The sequence below is a fragment of the Ambystoma mexicanum genome, chromosome 1p, assembly GCF_040938575.1.
Source record: "Ambystoma mexicanum isolate Mex_15411 chromosome 1p, UKY_AmexF1_1, whole genome shotgun sequence".
NCBI lineage: Eukaryota > Metazoa > Chordata > Amphibia > Caudata > Ambystomatidae > Ambystoma > Ambystoma mexicanum.
The window spans coordinates 788,921,981-788,947,439 of NC_090921.1; the positions used below are offsets into that span (position 1 = coordinate 788,921,981).

At 48.7% G+C, this 25,459-nt stretch overlaps 1 protein-coding gene across 12 annotated transcripts in view; it reads left to right on the top strand.

Moving 5' to 3' along the window:
* Window positions 1–25,459, top strand: part of UBAP2L (ubiquitin associated protein 2 like) — a 1,950,223-nt gene that overhangs the window by 827,192 nt on the left and 1,097,572 nt on the right. For all 12 annotated transcript variants that reach the window (XR_011304365.1, XR_011304368.1, XM_069651771.1 and 9 more), the window contains one exon: window positions 5,410–5,687. Coding sequence is in view for 10 of the 12 variants with exons in the window: in XM_069651771.1 (XP_069507872.1) it covers window positions 5,410–5,687 (278 nt within the window). In the remaining 2 variants the exon portion in view is untranslated. The remainder of the gene's footprint in view (window positions 1–5,409; window positions 5,688–25,459) is intronic.

Below are 25,459 nucleotides of genomic sequence, written 5' to 3' on the forward strand. Positions count from 1 at the left end.
TGAATATTCCCTGTCGTCAGGCTGGGAATACTCTGTTAAAGAAAAAAAAAAAATCTGTTTCATTTCTGAACCGTCTTTCTCCTAACAAACCAATCACTGAGCATTGGGTCATCCTGCCCTTAGCCTATGACTGCCCTCTACCTAAGCTCCTCCTCTGTCAGCCATCTTCAGATTTTTACTGCACGTTCAAGTGTTGGGAGTCCTCGTGCATAGCACTCGAGCTTTTACTGCATTTTTACCTTTTTGGATGAGTTTTACTCTATTTTCTGGTCAATCGAGCTTTGTGCTACATCGATCACCCTTCCAACTAACGGGGACCCGGTTTCCGAATTCTTCAGAAGCCCTCAAGGGTTGATTTCTTGGAGTTTCTTTGTGGAGGCTTCCAAATGATTCTTCAGGTCTACGCCGCGTGCACCATGTCAGAGGAGAAGGATTCCACCCCCCTTTTCAAGCTTTGCTGCGGCTACAGAATGTTTTCTTGGAGAACAAACATTCCCTGTGCCTTTACTGCCTGTTCCCCCACGCCCAAGGAGGATGATTGTGCAGTTTGCCGTGAATTCTCGACACGCTCATTGAAGGATCGGCATAAGCGGCTGAATGAGTGGCTGCAGACCAAGGCCTCTGCACTGGGTGGGTCCCAAGAGCATGCTTCTCTCGGATCAGAGAAAGCTGAGCGGGCTTCTAAGTCCATTTCGGGCGCCCCTCCCATGGGGCTCCAACAAAAGGCTGAGCACTGCAAGTCCACTGCCACCAGGTGTGCTTTTGCGGCAGGCTCCTCAGCAGCCAGGGCGCGTTCGTCTCCAGCAACTTCAGTTACCAGCCAATGCTCTGGATCTTAATCCAAGAGGAATTCTGACTATCAGGGCAAATTCAAGTTGGCCCCGGAGACAGCCATGGAGAAGTCCAAAGCCAGCCTGCCCTCGTCGTAGAAGACCAAGGGGGACAGAGGCTCCGACCCGCGCCTTAAGGAGAAGGCCAAGCTGGATAAGGCGTCCGGGACAGCCACGAAGGCCAAGGGACCCGTCCTGACCGTGAAGGCCCAGGTACACCCGACCAAGGCGCTCTGCCTTCCATCGAGGTGGTGGTGGCGGCATCCCTTTCGAAGGCTGCCGAGGCAGAGCCGCAGGGCACACCTCTGAAGGCAAGAGTGTCCCTCCCTGCCAGGAGGGAGTCTTCATTCCAGCCCATTGAGAAGGCCCCAGAGAAGATGATGCTGGTCATCTCCCCGAGACCACCCCCTCTGCACGTGAAGAAAGGTGGGTGGGGGCATGGATATCTCCTCGGAGGATTAGCTAGTCTACCTTCAGACCAACCAGGACTGCAAAGGCGACTAGGGAAACGTCTGGGTCAGGCCCTATGACAAGGGCGACTGTGCAGGTGACAACTAAGAAGATAGTCGAGGAAGGCGATGGAGAGCCTCAGGATGATGGCCTTGGCTCTCTTCCTGTGCCCCAGCTTCCTATTTGCCCTCTGCCTCAGCTGCCCCTTAGAGACCTCTGTGGATATTCTCTTCTCTAGATACACTGGTATCCGAGATACAGAGGATGATGCCTGTTACGCCGATGGACCCACCCGCAGCTCCGGTGACAGATGACCCTCTGACAAAGGGTGAACCACCGGCCAGGAAGAGGCACGCACTGCCTCCTTGCCACCCACCCTTCACCGCCCTCGCCTCCCCCGAGGATGAGACGGATCCTGACACGGCGATGACGACTGGTACGGACGACTACAGTGTGATGGGGGACCTCCCGCCGCCCAGATCCTCCCTGCTGGTCGAGATAGGCTTTTTTCATGCAATGATCTCCAACGCTTCGGAGCTTTTCCAACTCGCACCAGAGGAGGAGGGCTTCTTATACCAGCACCTCGAAGAGAGACCATCCTTTCAGTCCCACTATTGGATGACATTTGGGACGAAGGCCTGTCTCTCATAAGGAACCCTTCTACGGCCCCAGCGAAAAGGGACCGCCTAGAGCAGAAATACAGGGTGATGGACTCTTGAGTGCTTGCGGACCCAACCGTCACTGGACACGGTATCTGAAGCGACCAAGAAGTCGTCGTCTGGAGCTTCATTCTCGGCAGTGTCCACCCCTCCGAATAGCGAAGTTGGATGCTATGGGACGACGTGTTATCTACTCTGCAGTGACGATCATCAAGGCTGACAGCGCCCTCGCTATGGTAGCGCCCTACAACTGGGAGCTGTGGTTCAAGCTCCCTCCCCTTCTTGACTTCCTCCCCGACGACAAGAGGTCAGAGGCGTTGGCGATTCTACAAGAAGGCAATTTGGCATCAGACCACACCATCACTGTGGTCGCGGACTTCGACGATGCAGGGTTCCGCCAGATGGGCAACAGCGTTTGCCTTCGTCGTCGTGGCTGGCTCAAGGCCACCAACTTTCAACAGGACTTCCAGACGAGGGTCTTGGACATTCTTTGACGGAGACTATCTTTTCGGGAAGGCTGTAGATGAGTCTCTACAGGCCATCAAGGCGACAGAGGTCTCCCCGTTCTTCTAACGGTTACAGCAGGAGCTCCTCTTTGTACCGCCAACCCTCCCGTTCCTCGGCCCCAGAGACAAACATGGGCCGTTCCAAGGCTTTTGGAGGAGGAAGTCGTTTCCAAGGACCCCAAGGCAGCCCGTCAACACGCAAGCAAGAATGAACCGGCCGGGATGTCGGGGCCCCCACCTGTGCACCCCAGTGAGAAGCCGGCTGGTGAACATGGTCAGCGTGTGGAAGACAATCTCCACCGACCGTTGGGTGCTGGACGCTCACGCCCACGGACACTCCCTGGAGTTTCAACGGAAATGCCCCCAAATACCACCAGTGGCCCGTCAGGAAAACCATGTCACTCAGCTGCTGCTGGAGGTTCGGGCCATACTAAAGAAAGGGGCGATAGAGCTCGCCCCAAAGCGACTCTGGGGCTCCTGATTGTCCTGCCCACACCGCAAAGTTTGTTTTAGCGACTGCAACGCTTGTTAGCAGAGTGAGAGATCCTGGTGTAGTGTTTGTGGATTAGGTGTGCAAGGAGAGCCACGTGAGTTGTTTGTGTGGGAGTGATTGCGGTAAGCCGAGATGACTCCAGGGCAGAGTCGGGTGGTTGCTTAGTGTACGCAGCTATGGAGTTGTATGTGTAGGAGGCTCTGCAGAGTCATGGTTTGTTTTGTGTGATGAGTGGGAGTCTGGTCATGGCGCTCTGCAGAGTCATGGTTTGGTGTGATCAGTATTCTGATCAAAAGACTTAAACGACTCATTGGATTATTGGTAATTTGGTCTAGAGGCTTTGTGGAGCCATGATTTGTGTGACTAGTTGTAGTTTGGTTGTGTTGGGACCAGTGTGAGTTTCTGTGGAGACTCTGGTGATGCAGGTGCACCTGCATCTCATTAGGTATTTTGTTTTAACTGAAGTGTTGCTTCTGGGATCATCCTGGATTAGAATATTGGATGGTTCTGGGAGTACGCCAACATCTTTGTGGCTGTGTCCACCCGGTTTAGTTTAGTTTAGTGTAGTTATGAGGGCTTGTGTGTCTGGCCAACACTTTAAGGCTGATGTTTTGGTGGTTTAGTTGACCGGTGTGGCAGCTGGTTGCCTTAGTGAGAGAGTTGGGAATGAGTGTTCGGAAAGGGTCAGGTGAGTGTGTGTTAGAGGTGTTATATGTATGCGCCCGATTCAGCAGTTGCTTTGATGGTATGGTCTGGGATAGTAATTTAGACCTGTTCCTTGTAGATCTTGCAGCGGGCCTCGTGCTAGCCCATATAGGTGGCCGTTTTGCGCTCAGATGTGGCAGACCTGAGGTTCGCCAGTGGCAGTGGTGGACAGGTGGTGTTTAGGTTTCCCCAGGTTTTGTGGTTTTGGTGGTTAGTAGCCCAGAGGGGCACGTTTGTGCTCCAGCGTGGCAGGCTGGTGATCCGCTGGTGGCAGTGGTGGGTGGAAGGTGTTGAGTTTTGTTTGAGGGTAGAAGTTTGTTGTAATATTGGCGGGGTGCCATTACTGAATAGTTGAATAAGCCTGTTTGTCCAGCCGTTTTCTGCTTGTTTCTAGAGTGACCTTGGTGACGGAGTGCACTAGTTTGGGTGTGCTTCCTTGTCTGATTGTGAAGGGTATATGTTTTGTGGTGTAACGGAAGGAGGTATTGAGGTGGTTATGATGGTGAGGTGTGATGCATGTTGTGGTGTGCTTACAGTAAGTGAAGGAGGCGTGATTGGCCTTTCTTCCTGTGTATTCACCTTGCCTGGATGAGGGATGTATGGAGTGATGTCACTCGTGGAATGTTTGCTGTAAGTTTGGAATGTTTGGGTCTGAATGAGTTCCACCCCTGGCAGTTGAGATATGTGAGCCTGGGTGGTGGGAGCCAGTGGGTTCCTGTTATGAGTACTTCCTAATCTCCTGATGAACCAGACTACATGTGATTTAACTGAAGAACTGAATAGAGCAACTGAAGTCTAATTGACAACTTGACAGTGTATCCTTTTAAGTACAAAAGCCTAAGAACCTTTCATAACACCTCCCCTGGCCTCCTTAAAATAAACTTTGGTTATTAATGTCCATGTCTTTTTTTTATCGTCTGATCTAAAAGCTTGCATCTGAAAGATAGGAATAATATTTTACATACCGGTAACTTGTTGAATATATTCTGGAACATTTTCACCACCACATGCACTATTCCTATATCTGTCCCCTATCATAAGAAGCAGTTTTGTGACTTTTGGGCACAGGGCCTCATACATAATAGGGTATACAATTAGGGCATCATTCTTGTGAACTGGCTTCATTCTACTGCTTCACTAATCTTTTTGTTTGTTATTGTATACACTCCTAAAAACCTATGTTTGATAATTGAGTATTGTGTGCTATTACTACATGCTTGGTTTATTGTTCTAGTGTGTGTGTTTGGGCCTAAAATAGACTATGTTTGTAATTATCTGTCTAAATTGAAATATTGTGTGCTTCCTTGTGTGGACTCATTGTGATCCCCGACCCCACTCCCTTTCTCCTGAGACTAAGCCTTGACCACTCTCCACGCTTACCTTGATTGGATTTGGCTAACCTCTGAGTTCCCCTGTTCACTATAATTATGGTGGCCTCCTACAATCTGTCCACCAGGCCATATTTTAGAAATCCATGTTAACATTTACCATTAGGGTTTGCCTCCCCAACCTCTACTTCAGGGCTGGTTCTGAAGCTCCCTCCTAACATTCTGGATATTCGGAAGAAACACTCAATACACCAATTGTGTTGATGTATCTGGATCCTACCTTTGTTCCTAAGAACAATCTATAATTTGGAAGGGCATGAAACCTCAAAGTATTGCTAGATTTGAGATTTGGCTTCATAGGAGGATTTTTCATTAAAAGGTGCCTTGTGACCAGTATTTTATATTTTCACTTTAATTGACTTCTCTTGTTTCTCTTAGATTTAAAGAGCCCCAGTGAGTCAACAATACACAGCCCTTTCACTAAGCGCCAGTCTTTCACTCCTGCCTCATCGATGATGGAGGTATTCCTGCAAGACAAGCAGTCTTTAGTGTCTGCGGCTTCTACAGTTCCTGCATCTCCCGCCTCCCCCTTGCCGAATAAACCGAGCATGGTGCCACAGATGTCTCCAGTGTCTTCTGATAACCAATCCTCTAGTCCACAGCCAGCTCAGCAAAAGCTAAGGCAGCAGAAGAAGAAGGCATCATTAACTTCAAAGGTACATCAATGCCTGTGTTTCTTCTCTTGTGCAATACAAAGCAACGCCATTTCAATAGCTTGTACTGACCCATATAATTCTGAAGTTACAAAAGAGTATTTCCAGAATTGAAGGGACCCTCACAATGAAATTTAACTTAGTCATAAAGATGTGGCTTTGAATTCCTCTGGCACTATTTGCATATATATATTTCTGAGGCTTGTGGAATCTGCTTAGATCACATGCTGTGCATAGGCCGACATCTAGTGGAAGCTGCGGAGTATTACAGTTTGTTTTTCGAAAGTCGAAAATGGGCGTCGACACAGGCGTGCCAGTAATACTATCCCTAGTGTGACGTCCACTGTACCCAAGATCCCTCACGCGTGTAGGATCCTCAGATTGTTTTTTTCCGCCATACTGGTCGGAAGCATCTTGCGGAGTTCCCTGGCCTTAGCCATACTTTTGCTGTTATTATAATTTTAATTCTTATTCATTCCCTTCCCCACCCCAACGTCGACCCTCAACCTCGACGACGGCTGGAGAAGTCATCGACCGTCGACTGCTGCACGACGGATCTGGGCCTCGGTAGGCCGCTGGCCTCGGCCCGGGCCTAGTAGGCCGCTGGCCTCGGCCCTTACAAGTAGGGAGAGTGGGGGGTGGTACATACTCTTCACTCTTGATATATAGTTACATTTATATATATATTCCTACACTTAGCAGCCCGCTGCCTTAAGGTGCGTATGGAGGGTACCCCTTTTCAATTCTGCCCCAAGTGCAATCGCAAATACCCTTGGGTCGACAGGCACGCCACGTGCAATCTCTGCTTGCCGAGGGATCACCCCGAAGCGAACTGCAGAGCGTGTAGTAGGTTTAAACCTAAGACACTTAAGGACCGTTCGACAAAGCGTTGGGCCCACCACGCCAGGCAGGAGGCCATGGCAGCGGAGGGCGCCTTCAGCGATGGCAGCGACGCCGTACTTTCGGACGGCGAGGGCATTACGGCGTCGAAAGACAGCCGACGAGCGCAGGTCCCCGACCTCGGAAGGTCGTCCGGCAAGGCGGCTATGGGGAAGACCCCCGGCGACGCAAGCGCTACACACCTAACACACACTAAACACACTAAGACCAACCGGACCTCGACGACGTCGACTTCCCGGAAAGAGGCACAAAAAGAACGGTCCGACTCGGTGTCCTCTGGGCGCTCTCGATCGAGATCGCCTCACGACGCAAGGCAATCATCCACTCTTGCCAAGAGTGCCTCGCTACACACACTAACGGAAGTTCGATCGTCGGGAGACGAAGACGACTTCCACCCCCAGGCCGCGCTCCAAGATACCGAGACCGCGGTTAACACCAGTGAGGCCCCACGCCCGAAGCACACAGATACCTTTCCAGACCCTCGACGCCAGGCGTCGAAAGTCTCTGGGGCCCCCAAGGGACAGGGAAAACATTTTTCCACGCACGGAGAAGGGGGGAAACAGCGGAAAGCACAGCCTTCCACCCCTGTAAAGCCTAAGCAGACAAGCAAACACAAGTCTACCCTTGAAAATAAATCACCTGCTAAAGTAATACCCTGTTCCAGGGAATGGTCCAGTGAAGACATAGACAGGGTTATGTCTAGGATGTCTTCCTTGGCTGATTTTTATGATAAGAACCCAGAACACTTTCTTTCATATAACCCTCAAGGGGCCACACCCTCAGGCTCCTCCGATCCTATCCCGCTAAGTAAAAAGCCCCGGGTCGAAAGACCTGAACCCTTCGAGGTTCAGCCTTACTCCACTCCATATTCTACTCCACTCCCCAGTTATCAGGGACAAGTTTTCCCTGAAGAGGACCAGGAGTTTGCAATTATGGAAGAACAAACCGGGACAGATTACTATGCAGAGGATGAGGACCTGGAGGAGGGAGAAGATGAGCAGGAAATTTACAGAGTAGATTCCCCAGTACAAAGCGAAGCCCCAGTTACTGACTCTCCAGTTGATAACCAGCCCCTCCTTAACGAGGTTCTCGCTCGAGCAGCGGAACACTTCCACATCGACACCCTCGGTGTACAGGAGGAAAGGGACTTCGCGGAGGAGTTTGTAGGAGAGAGAACACCGGTCGCTCAGACCATCCCTATCCTCAAATCCATCCAACGAAGAATAGATCCTTCCCTGGTGAATCCTAACCTCACCAGAGCTGTCAACCCCAGAATTGAAAAGATTTTCCGGGCAGCCCAGTCTGACCCTCTGTATATAAAGGGACATCTTAGACCAGATTCCCTAGTGGTGACCAACACTAGAAAGAGGGCTGGCACGCCCTTATCTTCATCAGAAGCTCCTCCCGACAAGGAGAGCAAAAAACTTTACGGGTTTGGCAGGAAGGTAGCCTCAACGTCCGCCTACCAAGCAAGGATTGCGAATTCCACCACCCTGTTGGCTAGTTACAATTGCCATCAATGGGAAGAGGTCGCGGCGCTCATTGCCTCTGCTCCAGAACCATTAAAGGGCCAGCTGGCTCGGATCTCGGCAGAAGGGAGAGCCGTGTCTGGTTGCATTTTAAAAGCAACTTTCGACGCCGCTGACAACGCAGGGAGATTGATAGCAGAAGGTACTGTTATCAAAAGACATGCGTGGTTACGGCAGTCGGGATTCAAGACAGAAACCCAGGCTTCTTTAATAGACAAGCCAGTGGAACCCGACCTATTGTTTGGGAAAGCGGTCGAAGACGCACTTAAAAATGCCAAAGATGAATATGAGACTCTCAAATCCCTTGGCCAGCTTACCAACAAACCCCCTAACCAGAGGGGGAACAGTAATTTTCGTCGCCCACGCGGACAAAATTCACAAAGAGGCAACTATGCCCAGGGACAGGGTACACAATGGAATAACAACCAGCAGTCTACCCAGAGTTACGGCAGGGGTAACAAGAGAGGTCGTGGAAGAGGCAGAGGCAGCCCCAACAAGGGAGGTGGCACGCCTCCACCAAAACAGTGACGCTCAGTTCAGGGTCCCTTGCCACGCAACCCCAGTAGGGGGACGCATTTCCACCTTCACCCAGGCTTGGGAAGGGATCACCTCAGACAGATGGGTGCTGTCAACAGTATCCGCAGGATATTGTATAGAACTACTGCAGCGTCCCCGGAACCATCCTCCACGACAAAGAGTGCACTCCCTAGAGCATCAAAGGATCCTTCTCGAGGAGATCGCCATTCTGCTAGAAAAGGACGCGATAGAACTCGTCCCAGGACACCAGGTAAACAAGGGTATCTATTCAACTTACTTCCTTGTGCCAAAGAAAGATTTGACAATGCGCCCAGTATTAGACTTGCGGCCTGCCAACAAGTATGTCAAGCCCCAAAAATTCCGTATGACCACGCTACAAGAGGTAATCCCCCTCCTAAAAAAGGGGGATTACATGGCAACCTTGGATATGAAAGATGCTTATTTTCATATTTCCATGCTCCCAGCGCACAGAAAGTACTTACGCTTCAAGGTAGACAGTCGCCACTACCAATTCAAGGTACTGCCCTTCGGGATAGCTTCTGCACCAAGGGTATTCACCAAGGTACTGGCGGTGGCGGCTGCACACCTACGCAGGGAAGCAATCCCGGTGTACCCTTATCTGGACGACTGGCTCATAACGGGGGAGACCCCAGGAATTTGCAGGTCAAACATTCAGAGGACTATCGACCTCCTCCACGAATTAGGCTTCTCTATCAACGAGAAAAAGTCAAGTCTGGTGCCAAGCACCTCAAAACAATTTCTAGGAGCTATCCTAGATACTCAGAAAGGATTGACCTTCCCTTCGGAAGAGAGAATTCGGAATATACTTCTGCAAATTCCGCATTATCAGTCAGGTCAACAGATAACAGTACGCAAAGCTATGCGGTTACTGGGCATGATGGCGTCATGCATTTACCTGGTCCCCCACGCGCGTCTGCGCATGCGTCCCATGCAGGAATGGTTGGCGAAACAGTGGTCTCAGGCAAGTGGTCATTGGGACGATCTAGTGGTCGTTTCGCCAACACTCTTACAGAGCCTACACTGGTGGACAAGAGAGAATCTCGCAAAGGGGAAACCCTTTTACAATCCCGAAGTACAAGCCGTGGTAACTACAGATGCATGCCTGACTGGGTGGGGAGCTCACCATCTCCACCACACAGCTCAGGGTCTCTGGTCTCACTCAGTAGCCAAGAACCACATCAATCTGCTAGAGCTTCTGGCAGTGTTCCGAGCGCTAAAGACGTTCGAGCCCCATCTACTGAACTTGTCGGTGCAGATCAGGACGGACAGCACGACAGCCATGTTCTATCTGAACAAGCAAGGGGGGACTCGTTCACCAAATCTGTCCAAGCTTGCCCAGAAAATCTGGATATGGGCACTCAGACGGAACATCTTCCTGTCATCGCAACATGTTCCAGGGGAGCTCAATTCCCTAGCGGATGCTCTAAGCAGAGACTCCCTCCCAGAAGAACACGAATGGGTCCTTCACAGAGACGTGGTAGAAGATCTCTTCTCTCAGTGGGGTTTCCCCACTATAGACCTATTCGCCACAAGCGAAAACAAACAATGCCCAGGATTTGCATCCAGGTTCCCCCAACCGGACTCCCAAGGGAATGCCCTGTGGATAAACTGGTCAGGGATGTTTGCGTACGCTTTTCCACCAACTCCTCTCATCAGGAAGGTGGTGTACAAGATGAACAAGGAATCGATGACGCTCATCCTAGTTGCTCCCATGTGGGCGAGACAACCATGGTTTCCACACCTACACAGGATGGCGGTGTGCGAACCCATCAGACTCCCAGCTTGGTACAACCTACTGTCCCAGCAACAGGGTCAAACAGTGCATCAGGAACCCAACTCTATGAACCTAGCAGCATGGCTCCTGAAGTCATAGAGTTTGGACATCTCAAATTACCACAGAGGTGTATGGACATTCTAAAGGAGTCCAGGAAACCAAATACAAGGCACTGTTACTTTGATAAGTGGAAAAGATTCGTTATCTGGTGCCAGAATAAACAAATCAACCCGGTTGATTGCACTCCTTCCAACGTTGTGACATACATGCTCCACCTGCTGGATGCAGGGTTGGTTTTTAACTCACTGAAAGTACACCTGGCAGCCCTCTCGGCTTACACCACATCCCATAACAAGGTCTCGTGGTGGAAAGTGCCAGTGGTTAAAGCCTTCATGGAAGGAGTAAAGAGACTTCACCCTCCTATTTCGAACCCACCGCCAGGATGGGACCTCAACGTGGTGCTAGCTAAGCTCATGGGACCCCCATTCGAACCCATGCATAAAAGTAGTCTCAAACACCTGACTTATAAAACGGCCTTCTTAGTAGCCATTACCTCCATAAGAAGGGTCAGTGAGATTCAGGCTCTGTCAGTGCAAGATCCTTTCTTTACTATCCACAAGGACAAACTGGTTTTACGCACACACCCTAGGTTCTCACCTAAATTCATATCCAAGTTCCATGTAAACCAGTCCATCGAGCTTCCGGCTTTCTTCCAGAACCCGCAAAGCTCGGCTGAGGTGAAACTACACACCCTAGATGTGCGTAGGGCGGTCCTATACTATGTAAATAAAACCAGACCGCTAAGGAAAACAGATCAACTGTTTGTCTCCGTAGCTACAGGCAGAGAGGGGGATCGCGTCTCTAAGGGCGCTATCTCGAAGTGGATTATCAACTGTATACAGCTGTGTTACTCTCTTTCTGACAAGACTCTGCCTTTTACGCCAAGGGCCCACTCTACTAGAGGCATTGGTGCCACTCTGGCTTTCATTGCAAATGTTCCCCTCGACACCATTTGCAAAGCGGCTACTTGGAGCTCTATTCACACTTTTACTCAGCATTACTGCATTGACACTCATTCCAAGACAGATACACAAGTGGGACAAGCGGTTCTAAGACACCTGTTTGCTCATGACCCTTCTCACATCCCACCTCCTTCTTCTGGTACTGCTCGCTAATCTATGCACAGCATGTGATCTAAGCAGATTCCACAAGCCTCAGAAGGGATACATTACTCACCGTAATCGTATTTCTGATGCTTGTATCTGCTTAGATTCACATGCGACCCACCCTTCCTCCCCTCCGAGAGAAGGCGCATGATTGCTTGTAGTCTTACCTTTTCTGTCTATCTGCTTGGATTATCTGTACTCACGCTACTCCTCATGCTTCCTCATGTCAGAAAAAATACAATCTGAGGATCCTACACGCGTGAGGGATCTTGGGTACAGTGGACGTCACACTAGGGATAGTATTACTGGCACGCCTGTGTCGACGCCCATTTTCGACTTTCGAAAAACAAACTGTAATACTCCGCAGCTTCCACTAGATGTCGGCCTATGCACAGCATGTGAATCTAAGCAGATACAAGCATCAGAAATACGATTACGGTGAGTAATGTATCCCATATATATATATATATATATATATATATATATATATATATATATATATATAATTTCTGATGCTTGTTAATCTGCTTAGAATCACATGCTGTGCATAGGTCCGACATCCAGTGGTCACTGCGGAGTATTGCATTTTGTTTTTCGTAGTCGAAAAGGGACGTCGACAAGGCGTGTCTGAAATACTATCCCTATAGTGACGTGTGTTGTACCCACAATCCCTCACGCGTCGAGGTCCCTCAGATTGTTTTTTTCCGCCCAGCTACTGGTCGCCTTTACGCGGAGCTCCTCGAGAGACATTGCAGATTCCATCTCCTCAACCTTTGGTCGTTTTTTCCTGTTTAAAGATTTAATATATCGATCCCTCCCTCGACGCAGTTGTGAAGCTGTCTCCGCTGAGCAAGATCTTCGACGGAGGGGACGAGCGGAGGAGATCCTTCGGCGTTGCTGAACACGTGGCCTGGCCTCGCAGGCCAAATACAGTAGGGAGAGTGGGGTCGTGGGACATCTCTGATTATTTTTCTGAGAATGCCTTTCCTTTTCCCCTTCCTTTCCCTTGGGGTAGTTATCACGGTTTATTGCCTCGGCTATGGAGAGGACACCCTTTAGGGTTTGCCCACTTTGTAAGGACAAGTTTACTTGGAAGGACACGCATTCACGGTGTAACCGCTGCTTGCCCCTCGATCACAAAGAGGAGGGTTGCTCGGCTTGTCGGCTTCTAAAGCCAAAGACTCTAAAAGACCGTAGGGTCAAGAGGTGGGCAGCCTACGCTATGTCGAAGGCCAGGGTCTTCACCCGCCGCTGCTACCACCGACAGTGACGAGGAACGTGATAACACGACCTCCGCTACGGAAGTCGTACACCCCTCTAAAGAGCGCTCGCGCTCTTCGTCTGTCCCCGGTCCCGACGGGCTCGGCTCACACCCTGCTTATGGGGATGAACACCCCAGCGACACTGACGCACACGATACAACACATAAACACACAACCCATAGCTCTTCTTCGTCAAAGACGAAGAAAGCATCAGCGCCCAAGGAGAAGCAGGTTACACCGGCGGCCTCCTCGGACCGTTCAGGTTCGAAGCCCCTCTCGCAACCGCAGCCGCGACCAGCGACTGGGCTTTCGGCAAATAAGGGCGCCGCCCCCAAACCATCGGCCGGCGCGCACCAGCAGAGAGCGCACGCCGCCGCAGAACGATCGACACCCATAACGTCGAAACCACAGCCCTCCGCTCACAAACGAGTCGCAGAGAGCTTGTCGAGGATCGTGGCAGCCGATGCCCAGAAGCGTACGCCGAAGGACTTGTCGAGCGCTACGCAGAGGTCGAAAGACACGACGAAAAAGCCCCAAGACAGACAGGGACTACCCCCTTCAGTCGGGGGGGACCCCCAGCACTCCGGAAGGCTTTTCGGAAGGCGACGGGACACTTTCCTCGACGTTATGGGAGAGGTCGAGCCGTTTTCAGCAAGATGACACTAATTTTCCCCCACTAGACCGCTCAGGGGTACCCCATGAAACCATGGAAAGGCTCCATCTCTGCATGGAGAGAATGGAGAGGTTTATGAACACCCAGAACCCTCCCACTCCCAAGAGAACAAGAGAAGGGCCTCAGGAGGACCCCAGGGCCAAATACCCAAGGCAGGACACAGCCTTAGACTTAGAAGAAGAGGATGATTTTGTGGACAATGAAGAGGGACAGAACCAAGAGGAAGGTCTGGACAGCCCAGACATGGTAGGAGAAGGCTTCAAAGAAAATCCAGAAGAAGGACCTTCTCATCCCTGGCAATCCCCATCAGTATATTCGGACACTGATGTCCTGAACCTAAATCCTCCTGACAATTCACCTGTTAGAAACACGTCTCCCATTGACGATCAGCCCACATTCAATGCCCTGTTGCGCAGAGCAGCAGCACATTTCGAACTGGACACTGGGGAGATCTCTCCGGAAATAGACTTTGTGGAAAGAGTAATTAAGGAGAAACCCCCAGTCAGCCAGACCATTCCCCTCCTCGCTTCAGTGAAGAGAAGAATCATCCCTTTGCTATCCACACCCGCACTAATCAGAGGAGTTAATCCAAGGATTGAAAAACTTTTCACTCCTTCACCCTCAGACCCGCTGTACATCAGGGGACATTCCATTCCGGATTCCCTTGTAGTAACTAATACAAGGAAGAGGGCAGGGGTGCCGCTGTCCACCAGTGAGGCACCACCTGACAAGGAGGGCAAGAGGTTATATGCCCTTGCTAAAAGAGTCACATCCTCGGCTGCCTTTTCGGCAAGAATTGCGAACAACAATTCTTTGCTAGCTAGCTACGCGGACGCGCAGTGTGCCAAACTGCGCAAGGACGCCGAAGAAGCGCCGGAACCACTACGTACACGCCTGCTATCAACTATTGGCGAAGGAAACCAGGTCAACCAGAGTATTGTAAAGAACTCTCTGGATGCTGCTGAGACAGCGGGACGTTCCCTGGTTCAGGGAATACTCCTAAAATGCCATGTATGGCTGTGCAACTCAGGGTTCAAACCGGAGACACAGGCGTCTTTAATAAATAAACCTGTTGAAGACTCAAACCTCTTCGGGAAAGCGGTGGATGAGGCTCTGGAAATGGCTAAAAAAGAGTTTGATACTATCAAAACTCTTGACCAGATCTCTAAGCCCACTACCAGACGCGGCTATAGCAACAAACGCTTTTTTCGTGGCCAACGCCAACAGCAGAATCAGCAGCAACAGTACCCTGCCACCAGTTACCAGACCAATAGTGGGCAGTACAGCCAAAGAGGCCAGCGCAGGGGCAAAGGGAGAGGTCGGGGGTCCACCGCCAGAGGCTCCCAAGCCCCCAACAACACCAAGTGACGCGAAGATTCGCGTCCCCTCCCATGCAACACCGGTCGGGGGCCGGATAACATCCTTTCTTCCAGCATGGGAGGGAATAAGGTCAGACCGATGGGTACTTTCCACCGTAGCCCACGGATACTGCATCGAATTCAACAGTTCCCCAACATACAGACCCCCGAGGGGACGACGCATGACACCGGAATACCTTGCTATCCTTCTCCAAGAAGTACAACAACTGCTGGAAAAAGGAGCCATAGAGGTCGTGCCTCTATCTCAGGTAACGGAAGGTATTTATTCAGTGTACTTCCTTGTACCCAAAAAGGATCTAACCATGCGCCCTGTATTAGATCTGCGCCCAGCGAACAAGTTTATCAAACCCCAGAAGTTTCGTATGGTGACCTTACAGGAAGTGATCCCACTGCTATATCAGGGAGATTACATGACAACATTGGACATGAAAGATGCATACTTTCATATTTTAATGTTGCCAGAGCACAGAAGATACCTCAGGTTCATGATAGAGGGCAAACACTACCAGTTCAGAGTGCTACCCTTCGGCATAGCATCAGCACCAAGGGTATTCACAAAGGTACTGGCAGTGGCAGCGGCCCACCTGCGCAGGTTGTCCATCCCAGTTTACCCTTACCTCGACGACTGGCTCATAACAGGGGATTCTTACGAAACATGCTTCTCCAATACCCAAAAGACGGTAGACCTTTTATTCCAGTTGGGCTTCTCCATCAACGAAAAGAAGTCCAGCTTAGACCCCAGCCAAGTCAAACAATTCCTAGGGGCTCTAATTCAAACAAAGGACGGCCTTGTCTTCCCCTCCAACGAGAGGGTCCAAAACATGCTGTTTCAGATCCCTCAATATGTGACCGGTCGAGAGGTGACGGTACGCAAAGCAATGCGCTTGCTAGGCATGATGGCGTCGTGTATTTATTTGGTACCTCACGCGCGCCTGCGCCCTATGCAAGAGTGGCTCAACAGCCAGTGGTGTCAGGCCAGCGGATTATGGGACGATCCAGTGGTGGTCTCGCAGGCCTTGGTTCTCTCGCTACGATGGTGGACAAAGGAAAACCTGGGAAAAGGGAAACCCTTTGCCACACCCGCGGCGGAAGCCACTCTAACCACAGACGCATCCCTAACAGGATGGGGGGCTCGCCTATCCCATCAGACTGCTCACGGAGTGTGGACTCCGAATGTAGCATCCAAACACATAAATCTACTGGAGCTACTAGCTGTGTTCAAGGCGCTAAAAGCCTTCCAGGAACACCTACAAGGCAAAACTGTGTTGGTCCTTACAGACAGCAGCACAGCCATGTACTACATCAACAAGCAGGGGGGCACCCACTCTCCAGGACTGTCCAAACTGGCCCAAAATATATGGAAGTGGGCTTCCAAACAAAACATGTTCCTACTGTCAGAACATGTACCAGGGGAACTCAATCTGCTGGCAGACAAACTCAGCAGAGTTTTCCCCCTGCCCGAAGAGTACGAATGGCGACTGCACGAAGACATCGTCTTCGACATCTTCACACAATGGGGATTCCCAGAAATAGACCTATTCGCAACCCTGGAGAACTCACAATGCCTAAGTTACGCCTCCAGATACCCCCAGAACCAATCCAAGGGGAACGGTCTGTCGATGCAATGGTCAGGGAAATTTGTTTACGCTTTTCCCCCGACTCCCCTTCTCAACAAGGTGGTGCACAAGATGCACCTGGAACAAGTAACCATGATACTGGTGGCCCCAATGTGGGCCCGACAGCCATGGTTCGCTCACTTGATGGAGATGTCTCTATCTCCCCCAGTGAAACTCCCCTGCCCGTACAACATGCTGTCACAAGACAAGGGCAGGACTCTGCATCCATGCCCCCAGAACATGAACTTAGCAGCTTGGCTCCTGAGATCATAGAATTCGGACATCTACTGCTCCCGCAGAGATGTATGGACATTCTCAGGGAAGCCAGAAAACCTAACTCTCGCCACTGCTACTCTAGCAAGTGGAGGAGATTTGTCATCTGGTGCAGAGGGAAAGACATCAACCCAATTGACTGCTCTCCCACACATATTGTTCTATACCTGACCCACTTATTGGATTCAGGTCTAGTGTTCAATTCCATTAAAGTCCACCTAGCGGCACTTTCTGCATACACCACTTCCCAACTCAAGGTGTCGTGGTGGAAGATCCCTGTTATAAAGGCCTTCATGGAGGGAATAAAGAGAATACACCCCCCGATAGCTGACCCAGCTCCCGGATGGGACCTTAACGTGGTACTTACCAGACTCATGGGCTCACCTTTCGAACCCATGCACAAAGCATCTCTTAAAGACCTCACTCTTAAGACTGCTTTTTTAATAGCTATCACCTCCATCAGGAGGGTAAGTGAACTACAGGCTCTTTCTGTTCTAGACCCCTTCGTTACAGTTCACAGAGATAAGGTGGTTCTACGCACGCACCCAAGGTTTGCTCCAAAGTTCATATCGAAATTCCACGTAAACCAGTCTATAGAACTGCCAACATTCTTTCAAAATCCTTCCAACTTGGGAGAAAAAACTCTGCACACACTAGATGTGCGCAGAGCGGTCATGTTCTACATGGAAAGAACCAGACCACTGAGGAAGACTAATCAGTTCTTCGTCTCGGTGGCAGCAGGAAGAGAAGGGGATGCAGTTTCAAAGTCCACTATTTCTAGATGGAGTGTTCAATGCATCACTCTCTGCTATACTCTTGCTAAGAGAGAACTGCCCTTTAAGCCTAGAGCACACTCTACTCGAGGCACGGGGGCGTACATAGCATTCATTGCAAATGTTCCCCTTGAGTCCATCTGCAAAGCGGCTACCTGGAGTTCTGTGCACACCTTTACAAAACACTACTGTCTAGATGCACACTAGAGATCTGACTCCCAGGTGGTTCAGGCAGTATTAAGACATCTTTTCTCTACTGTTCCTTCTCATAACCCACCGCCAACTCCGGGTACTGCTCGCTAGTCTATGCACAGCATGTGATTCTAAGCAGATTAACAAGCATCAGAAGACAATGCATTACTTACCGTAAAAGCATTTCTGATGATTGTATCTGCTTAGATTCACATGCGCCCACCCTTCCTCCCCGCTCGGATGGAAGGAACATAGACTTCCTTTTATATCTCTCTTTTCTGTACTCACTCACGACTAGAAGGCTCCCTCAGGGCAGAAAAATACAAACAGAGGGACCTCGACGCGTGAGAGATTGTGGGTACAACACACGTCACTATAGGGATAGTATTTCAGACACGCCTTGTCGACGTCCCTTTTCGACTAGGAAAAACAAAATGCAATACGTCGGACCTATGCACAGCATGTGAATCTAAGCAGATACAATCATCAGAAATGCTTTTACGGTAAGTAATGCATTGTCATATGTATTAGATTTCGAATGCCAATTAGTTAAGCCGCACATTCATTTCTTTAGAACCCTTCACTTTGTATACTGTCTCTTGAAATTACTGTTTCCATGACTCTGCCATACAGTTACTTCCCCCAAGACAGAATGCGCCTGACATTTCAAATGTTATTGCCAATGGGTAAATGTAAGTGAATACAAATAAGTATATTGTTGGAATTAGAGTCCATGTGCTCACCAATTCCCACTGTTAATAAGATTTTCTTTGTGCTGCTTTCCTCTCATGGACGTCTATGGGACACAATCTCTTTTGGCTTTTCTTTGACTACTGACGTGGGTTTTTGAAGGTGTATATAGCCTTCTGCTTTACTTCCCTTTTGGTTCATTCTTTTGGGGAAACTGATAAGCCCTTAAGACTAACTGCACTGAGACTCTTTTTGTGAATTTCTTGTTTTGTTACAATTGCACTCTGCTATCTGAAGTGCGGTTACAACACTTTGTATCCTAACTTTTAATTGAATGGCTTTTTGGTTATATTTACAATATGCCTGGTATTGGCTGCTGGCAGCAGATAATTCTCTGCTGTACTTTTGTGCTTTTTTACTTTTTGCTTGTGTTACATCAAATTTCTCTTTTGGCAACTTTCCCTCCATAGTTTCTATGGACCCCCAGTCTTTTTGCTTTGTTTTTAAAATGTTGTGACTTTTTGAATGGTAATAAAGCCTTCAACTTCACTTTCCTTGCCTTTTGCACATGTGTTGGTGGGATTAGGAGGGTGGGGGGGAAACTGATCAGTCCTTCAGACTGGGAAACGGTTTCCTTTTTACGTTTTTTGACTTTAACATTGCACACAGAATCGTGCAATGCAGTGCAGTTGGAATACTTTGGTATAGCCCTGACTTTTTACACTTGGGATTTTCGGTTACTTTTATTTGCCTTAAGGTTAATGTTTACTAATTTTGCATTTTTTATTGTGTGTATATTCGTTTCTACTGCATATGGCTACCAAACGTTGCCTGTGTGCGTGTGTGTCTGTCCAGGAAAGGGGCTTGGGCGTGGGGGGGGCCGCTGTCAAGTCGCATTCCACATCCGTGGTACTAGTGTCTCTAAGGTGTGGGGCATGAGTGAAACCAATAGTTGTCCCTGATTGGACAACTGGCTGTTTGTTTGGCGCACATCCTTACGATTGGTGGGCTTGGGGGATGGATTAATGCGCTCCGAACCCTTAGGTAGCTGGGCGCAACAGGGATAAGTATACTTCAAGCTTAGTTACAACAGATACAACAGAATACAAGTAGTACAATGTGGACGACCCACTTAAGTCGCTGCAAGTAGGTTACATAGATGCAGCAGACTAAAGGTGGCAAGACATAGACCAATGGTGCCAAATTAAAACAGATACAGCAGGTGCCATCATAAAAGCTTATGACTTGGTTACGATGGATGCAATAGGTATAGTAGTGGGATGATAGGACATGCAAGTAGTCAAATGTTAGTGGTCATTTGTTTGTAGCCAGTTGATCATGTTATGTCTACGTTTCTGATGAGGTTGTTCAATTCTAAGATTTAAGGGAAGTGCATTACAGGCGGTGGCTGCTTTGACCGGGAAGCTGGTGCCCCATGCTTTGGAGCGTCTGAATCTCGGAATCGCAAGAAGGTGGGCATTAGCGTATCTGGTAAGTCATGTAGTGGTTTTCTTGTTTATTCTTCCAGTGAGGTAGGGTGGTGCTATATTGTTCAAGCATTTGGAAGTGATGGATACATTTTTTTAGAAGGATTCTGTCTTTTATTTTTTGCCAGTGGGCATCTCTTCTGAAGTTAGAGATGTGCTCTCTGTTAGGAATGTTAACTGCTGCTCTTATTGCATTATTTTGTAGCCTTTGCATTTTGTCTAGGATGTATTTGTTTGCGCCTGATTACAAGACGTTGCAATAGTCCAATTTGGACATTATTAGAGCGTTGGCTAATGTGAGGCAATTGGTTTCGGAGAAGAATGGTTGACAGGCTCTAATGAGCTTACATGTATAGGCAGTAGAGGATGCAAGGGAGTTGACCTGTTTTTTTTTAGTGCCAAGGTGGAGTCCAGGTGAAAACCTAGTGTTTTTACAACGGGCATCACCTTGCTTGTGTTGCCATCAATATTGAAAGAGGCGTAGCTGGAGCCGAGTTTGTTTTGTTAGAATCAATGTCCAGGATCAGTATCTCAGTTTTATCGTCGTTCTGGCAGAGGCCATGGTCTGCCATCCATGCCTGAATGAAGAGGTGTATCCTGTTTACCAAGGCTGTGTCCTCGACAAAGTTGCCCGAAAGGGGAATAAGGATCTCGGTGTCTGCATAGTTTTGTAGGTGACACCCAGTCTGCCCAATTTGTTGAAGAGGGGCTTGGTAAAAATGTTATACATAGTGGGTGAGACACAAGATCCCTGTGGCACACCGCAGGAGATTTGGATGGGGTCTGCAGAGTCTGATGGGGAGAAGACTCATAGTGCGGTTTGCTAGAAAGGACTGAACCCAGGTTATTGAATCACTTGAGAAATTGGCAGCTGACTCGGTGTCTACATAAGATTTCATGATCCACCAAGTCGAAGGCAGCCGATAGGTCAAAGAGAAGTAGCATCGCTGTTTATCCGTTGTTCTTCAGCTCATCAATTTGGGTCTTGAGGTCTATAAGTGCCGTTTCCGTGCCATGTTGGGGACGAAAGCCAGACTGGTGAGATCCTAGCAAATGGTTGTCCTGGTTTTGAAGGTATGCTACTCAGTTATTTTAAGGTGGAAGGGGACTGTGGTGATTGTTCTGTAATTAGTCGGGATGGCAGGGTCTAGTGTTTGCGTCTTCAGTAGTGGGAGAACCCATGATTCTTTAAGGTTGTTGGGTACTGTGTTGGTCTTGAAGGTACGTTAATGAGCTTGGAGATGAAGTGGGCTAAGTCTCTTGCTGCGGTCTTTATGACTTGTGCCGGGCAATCGTTGCCTTTGCATTTCTAGGGTTTCAAAAAGAGTATTATTTTCTCAGTCTGTAAGATAGTGATTTTAGAGAATTTAAAGGGGAGTGTAGTTCTGACTAATGCAGGTGGAGAGGCAGGTTGAGGATCAGTCTGGATCAATAGGGCCTTTTTGTTAGCTATTTTAAGTTGGAGTGATGCAATTTTGTTTGACAAGGCATTTTGGATGTCGGTGCACCATTGCTGGTCTTTAGGGATATTGTCTATGGGGATGATGGGGGCTTCCATTTCCCTGAGTATTTCCTTTAGTATTGAAATTAGCCTTCGATTTTCTGTCATTGAATACATTTTTTTTTGTGAGGATTATTTTTTTTTTAATAAATGTTAGCAAAGTTGGTTAGTTTTACTTTATTCTCATCTGTAGGAGAGTGTCGCCATGTGGCTTGGAGTTTCCGTTTTTGGAGTCTTCATTCTTTCAGGTGTGGTGTAAACCAAGCATTAAGGTGTGATGTCTGTCTAGTTTTACGGAGTTTAATGGGAGCAATTGTGTCAAGGGCCTTTGTCATAGTTGTTGAAGATCTCCACTAGTAGGTTAGGGTCAGCGTTGTTGACAGGGGCATTAATGGAGGGAGGAGGTGCGGTAGTAGTTTTTCTGCTGTGATATCCTTGTTACTTCTGGTAAGGAGAGGGGGTGCCATAGCAATGGCTTTAGTACTGTGAAGTTCAAGGGTGGAGGAGAAGCTGATGAGGTGATGGTCCGTCCAAGTTTGTGGGGCGATGTTGGTAATGGAGATATTACAATTCAACTCGGCCACCAAGTCAAGGATCATCCCTTTAATATGGGTCGGGGTGATTTTTTTGTGTGAGGCCGTGGTCTGCCAATGTGGCTGCTACTGATTCGGAGTGTTTGTCTTCATGGTCATAAAGCCCAGATTAAAGTCTCCCAACAGTAAGAACTGTGAGGAATCTTTTGTATTATTGGCCAGAAGGCTAGATAAGTCTGCCTAGAAAGTTCCCAGTGGGCCAGGGGGTCTGTATACCAAATTAATGGTTAGTGTCCGGTTGCTGGAGACGGGTAGTTTAGCTGTGAGCACTTCACATGAATGATATGCTATTGGCGTGGCAGATCTGAGGGCAGGGTTATTTTTGAATATGATAGCTAGGCGGCCTCCTCTGGCGTTAGTCTGTCTATTCTGAGTATATGGTAGCTGTCTTGGATAGCTAGCATAAGGGTAGGCCCTGCTGCGTCATGGAGCCAGGATTCGGTTATTGCTAGGAAGTCTGCAATTTCAGTGGCATGTGCCATGATGGATCTGGCATTGAGAGCTCCCGTTATAGTTGTGATACTGTTAAGCTTAATGGAGGGGTGGTGTGGGAGGGTGGTTTTAGGTTGGTTACCTCTGGAAAGTGTGGAAGGAAGGCGCGTGCATAAAGTTGGGTATTCTATGCTTTGTCTCCTGCTCAGGCTTAGGTGTTAGTCCCGGGGCTCGGAGGAGGGCGTTATATTTCGGGTGATTTTTTTAAGCTAGAGTTGCTGTTAGTCTTTGGCTCATAGAGACAAGTGAGTCTTGTTCGGAGTCTGAGGTTTCTCTGCTGAGTAGGGCATGGTGCGACCTTGATAGCGGCCATGGTCGCGTAGAGACAGAGTAAAGTTAGGAGTAGCTGATTCAGGTTGGTCTTGCTATTGTTCATGGCTATGTAGGTGGGCAGTTCACAAAAGGTAGGCTAGACTGGCATATACCAAAAGTTCATCAATATGCTGTGTACTTATGAGTAATGCAGTGCAACAGGGCTAGACTGACATATGCTAACAGTACGTAATTAGTCTTCGTCCACTGGGGGCATACAGATCTTGGATAGTCTGGACTGATAAATGTAAGCTGGCAGTTTCCATTAGTCTGAGGCACTTGATTGATGCACAGATATGCTAGTCTGATAAGGTTGGTCGAATATGCTGGTCAATATAGGCAATCAGTTCACAAAATGGTTCAATACATTGCTATAATGCATAAATGTACTTGTTTAAAATAGGCGGGTAGTACACAATTGGTTTGATACACTGATGTCATGTGGTGCACACGAGGCTAGATTATTGTTTGTAGTTGATTCGACATGCACAGTTGTAATGCGATGATCATAGGGAGCGCGAAAGTGGCAAGAAGCTTCGCACTATAAGTGATGAAATATATGGACTTGGTGCCGATGAATGATTAGTATCGCACAGGCTAGCAGTGGCATACTAATAAGGCCACTGATGCAGAGCGATTGAAGGTCTGAGTCAGGTGTGTGTTAGGTTTGCTGGGAAAGTATAGTATTTTATGCGCAAAGGCTAGGTGGCATGCTAGGAGCTGTTACTACTCACTAATGGCGAGGTATACAGTGAGCAGGGTGTGGATAGGTTCTACTAGGCACATATGAACACATGGTAAGGCGAATTGAGTGTCTGGACACGCGGGAGAGAAGCAATGGCTATGCTGTTAATGAGTCGGAAGTTCGGATAAGCTTAAGGAATACGCCAGGTTTTCCGGCAAGCAGAGTTTAACATTTGACTCCCTTTTTAGTGGGCGTTGATGTGTAGTTGTAAACGCTCGTGACGGGAGGTTCCTGGAGCAGAGGTTTCGGCTGACTGTCCGGACGGCAGCGGACCGGCACAGGAGAGGTAGGGTCCTTGAAGCGTAGTCCTTCAAGCGGTGTGACGGCTCATGCCTACCGGCTCAGGATTGGAGCACATGTAGGGCTAATCAGCCAATTCAGCTGCAGTAGTCTATGAAGTAGATGAGGGTGTTCCTCTGGAGCTGGGAAGCAGCTCACAGTGATGGCGCGGCCATCTTGGCATGGTTTTTACCGCATGCAGTGCAATGGCGGCAATGCATTCATGGCTGGATACGATTTGTGCACGGTAGTGACGGCAGGCCTGGTCAGCGCGCCGTCTCAAGCTGCAATTTCGGTGCGATCCTCATAAATATTTGAAGTTGCACAGAAATAATGCAGGTGTAGCCCAATGGCTTACCTAAATATTCAGCATATTCCGGTCAGGCTTCAAGGGGGCTCCTGCTGTTTGGTAAAAAGAGGACTCCTGCAGCCATTGCTTCAGATCGGCATTGGAGCCAAGAATCCCTTGATCAAGACTTCTCATGAGGCCTGGCATCCCTTCCTGTGGCTGTCCTGGTGAAGCCCTGTTGGACTAACTGATATCTGAAGACCGTGATCGGTGCTTCAGCTCTTCAACTTGTCTCAACGCCTTCTCGAGTATCCAGACATCCTTCGGAAGTCTCCCTGGACTAACTGGTGGACTCACTACCTCTTGCGGGTCAGAACCGTAGCCATTCCACGGTTAGACTTGGGACTTGGGTGGTTGCCAGCTTGTGGTCCAAGTCGCCTTTCCTCTGAATTTCAGAGTCCCAGCATCAAGGCATCCTGTCCTAGAGAAGCTGCTACAACTGTGACTGGAATGAAAAGAAGAAAAGAATAAACAATGATGCCTGTTGTTGTCTGTTGACTGTCGCTGGAACTCTCCATTGCTATTCCTGTGAAAAGTCCTGAAGAGGCCCACGTCTGTGAATCTTGCATATCTTAATTGCAAAGGGATACATATTGCTTCTGTACATGACTGGAAGAATCCTTGCGAGAATTTTCATTTCTTGTGCCAATTCTCCTCAGCCTGTGGGACCACCAGCAGTTTGCTGGACTCCGGGGATTTGTTGCTTTACTCTCCCGCGTGAGTGGGCCTTTTTCCCACTCCTTCATTCTTTTGCTCGGAGATGGGAACTCGATTTTTTTCTCTACTATATTCCTTTTACTTTTAATGGAGTCATGCTTTCCTCATGTATTTCACTACAGGCATCTGTAATAAATTGTTGCTGCACACGCATCCTATGTGCAGTGTTGGGCAGTACCTTGGTGTTGGGTAAGATTTTCATTAATGTGAATAATCTTCCTGACCTGTGACAACCCCAGAACCTATTGCTTGGACTTAGTAATTAATTTACCTTGTCCCTAGGTGAGTGGGAATCTTTTTCTGTAACTTATTACTGACTAAATTACTATAGCAGCATACAGCATTTTAAATGCAGTGGCTTCCTTTTAATGCTCTTATTATTTCTTGGGTGAACTACTCTTCCCAAAAAGTAAAGTGGGATTCCGTTACCCTTTACATGTATTTTAGTGAACCAGCACACCCCATTTTATGTGGAGTACTGGGCGTGGGGGGTGTACAATGTATCCCCTTTCTTC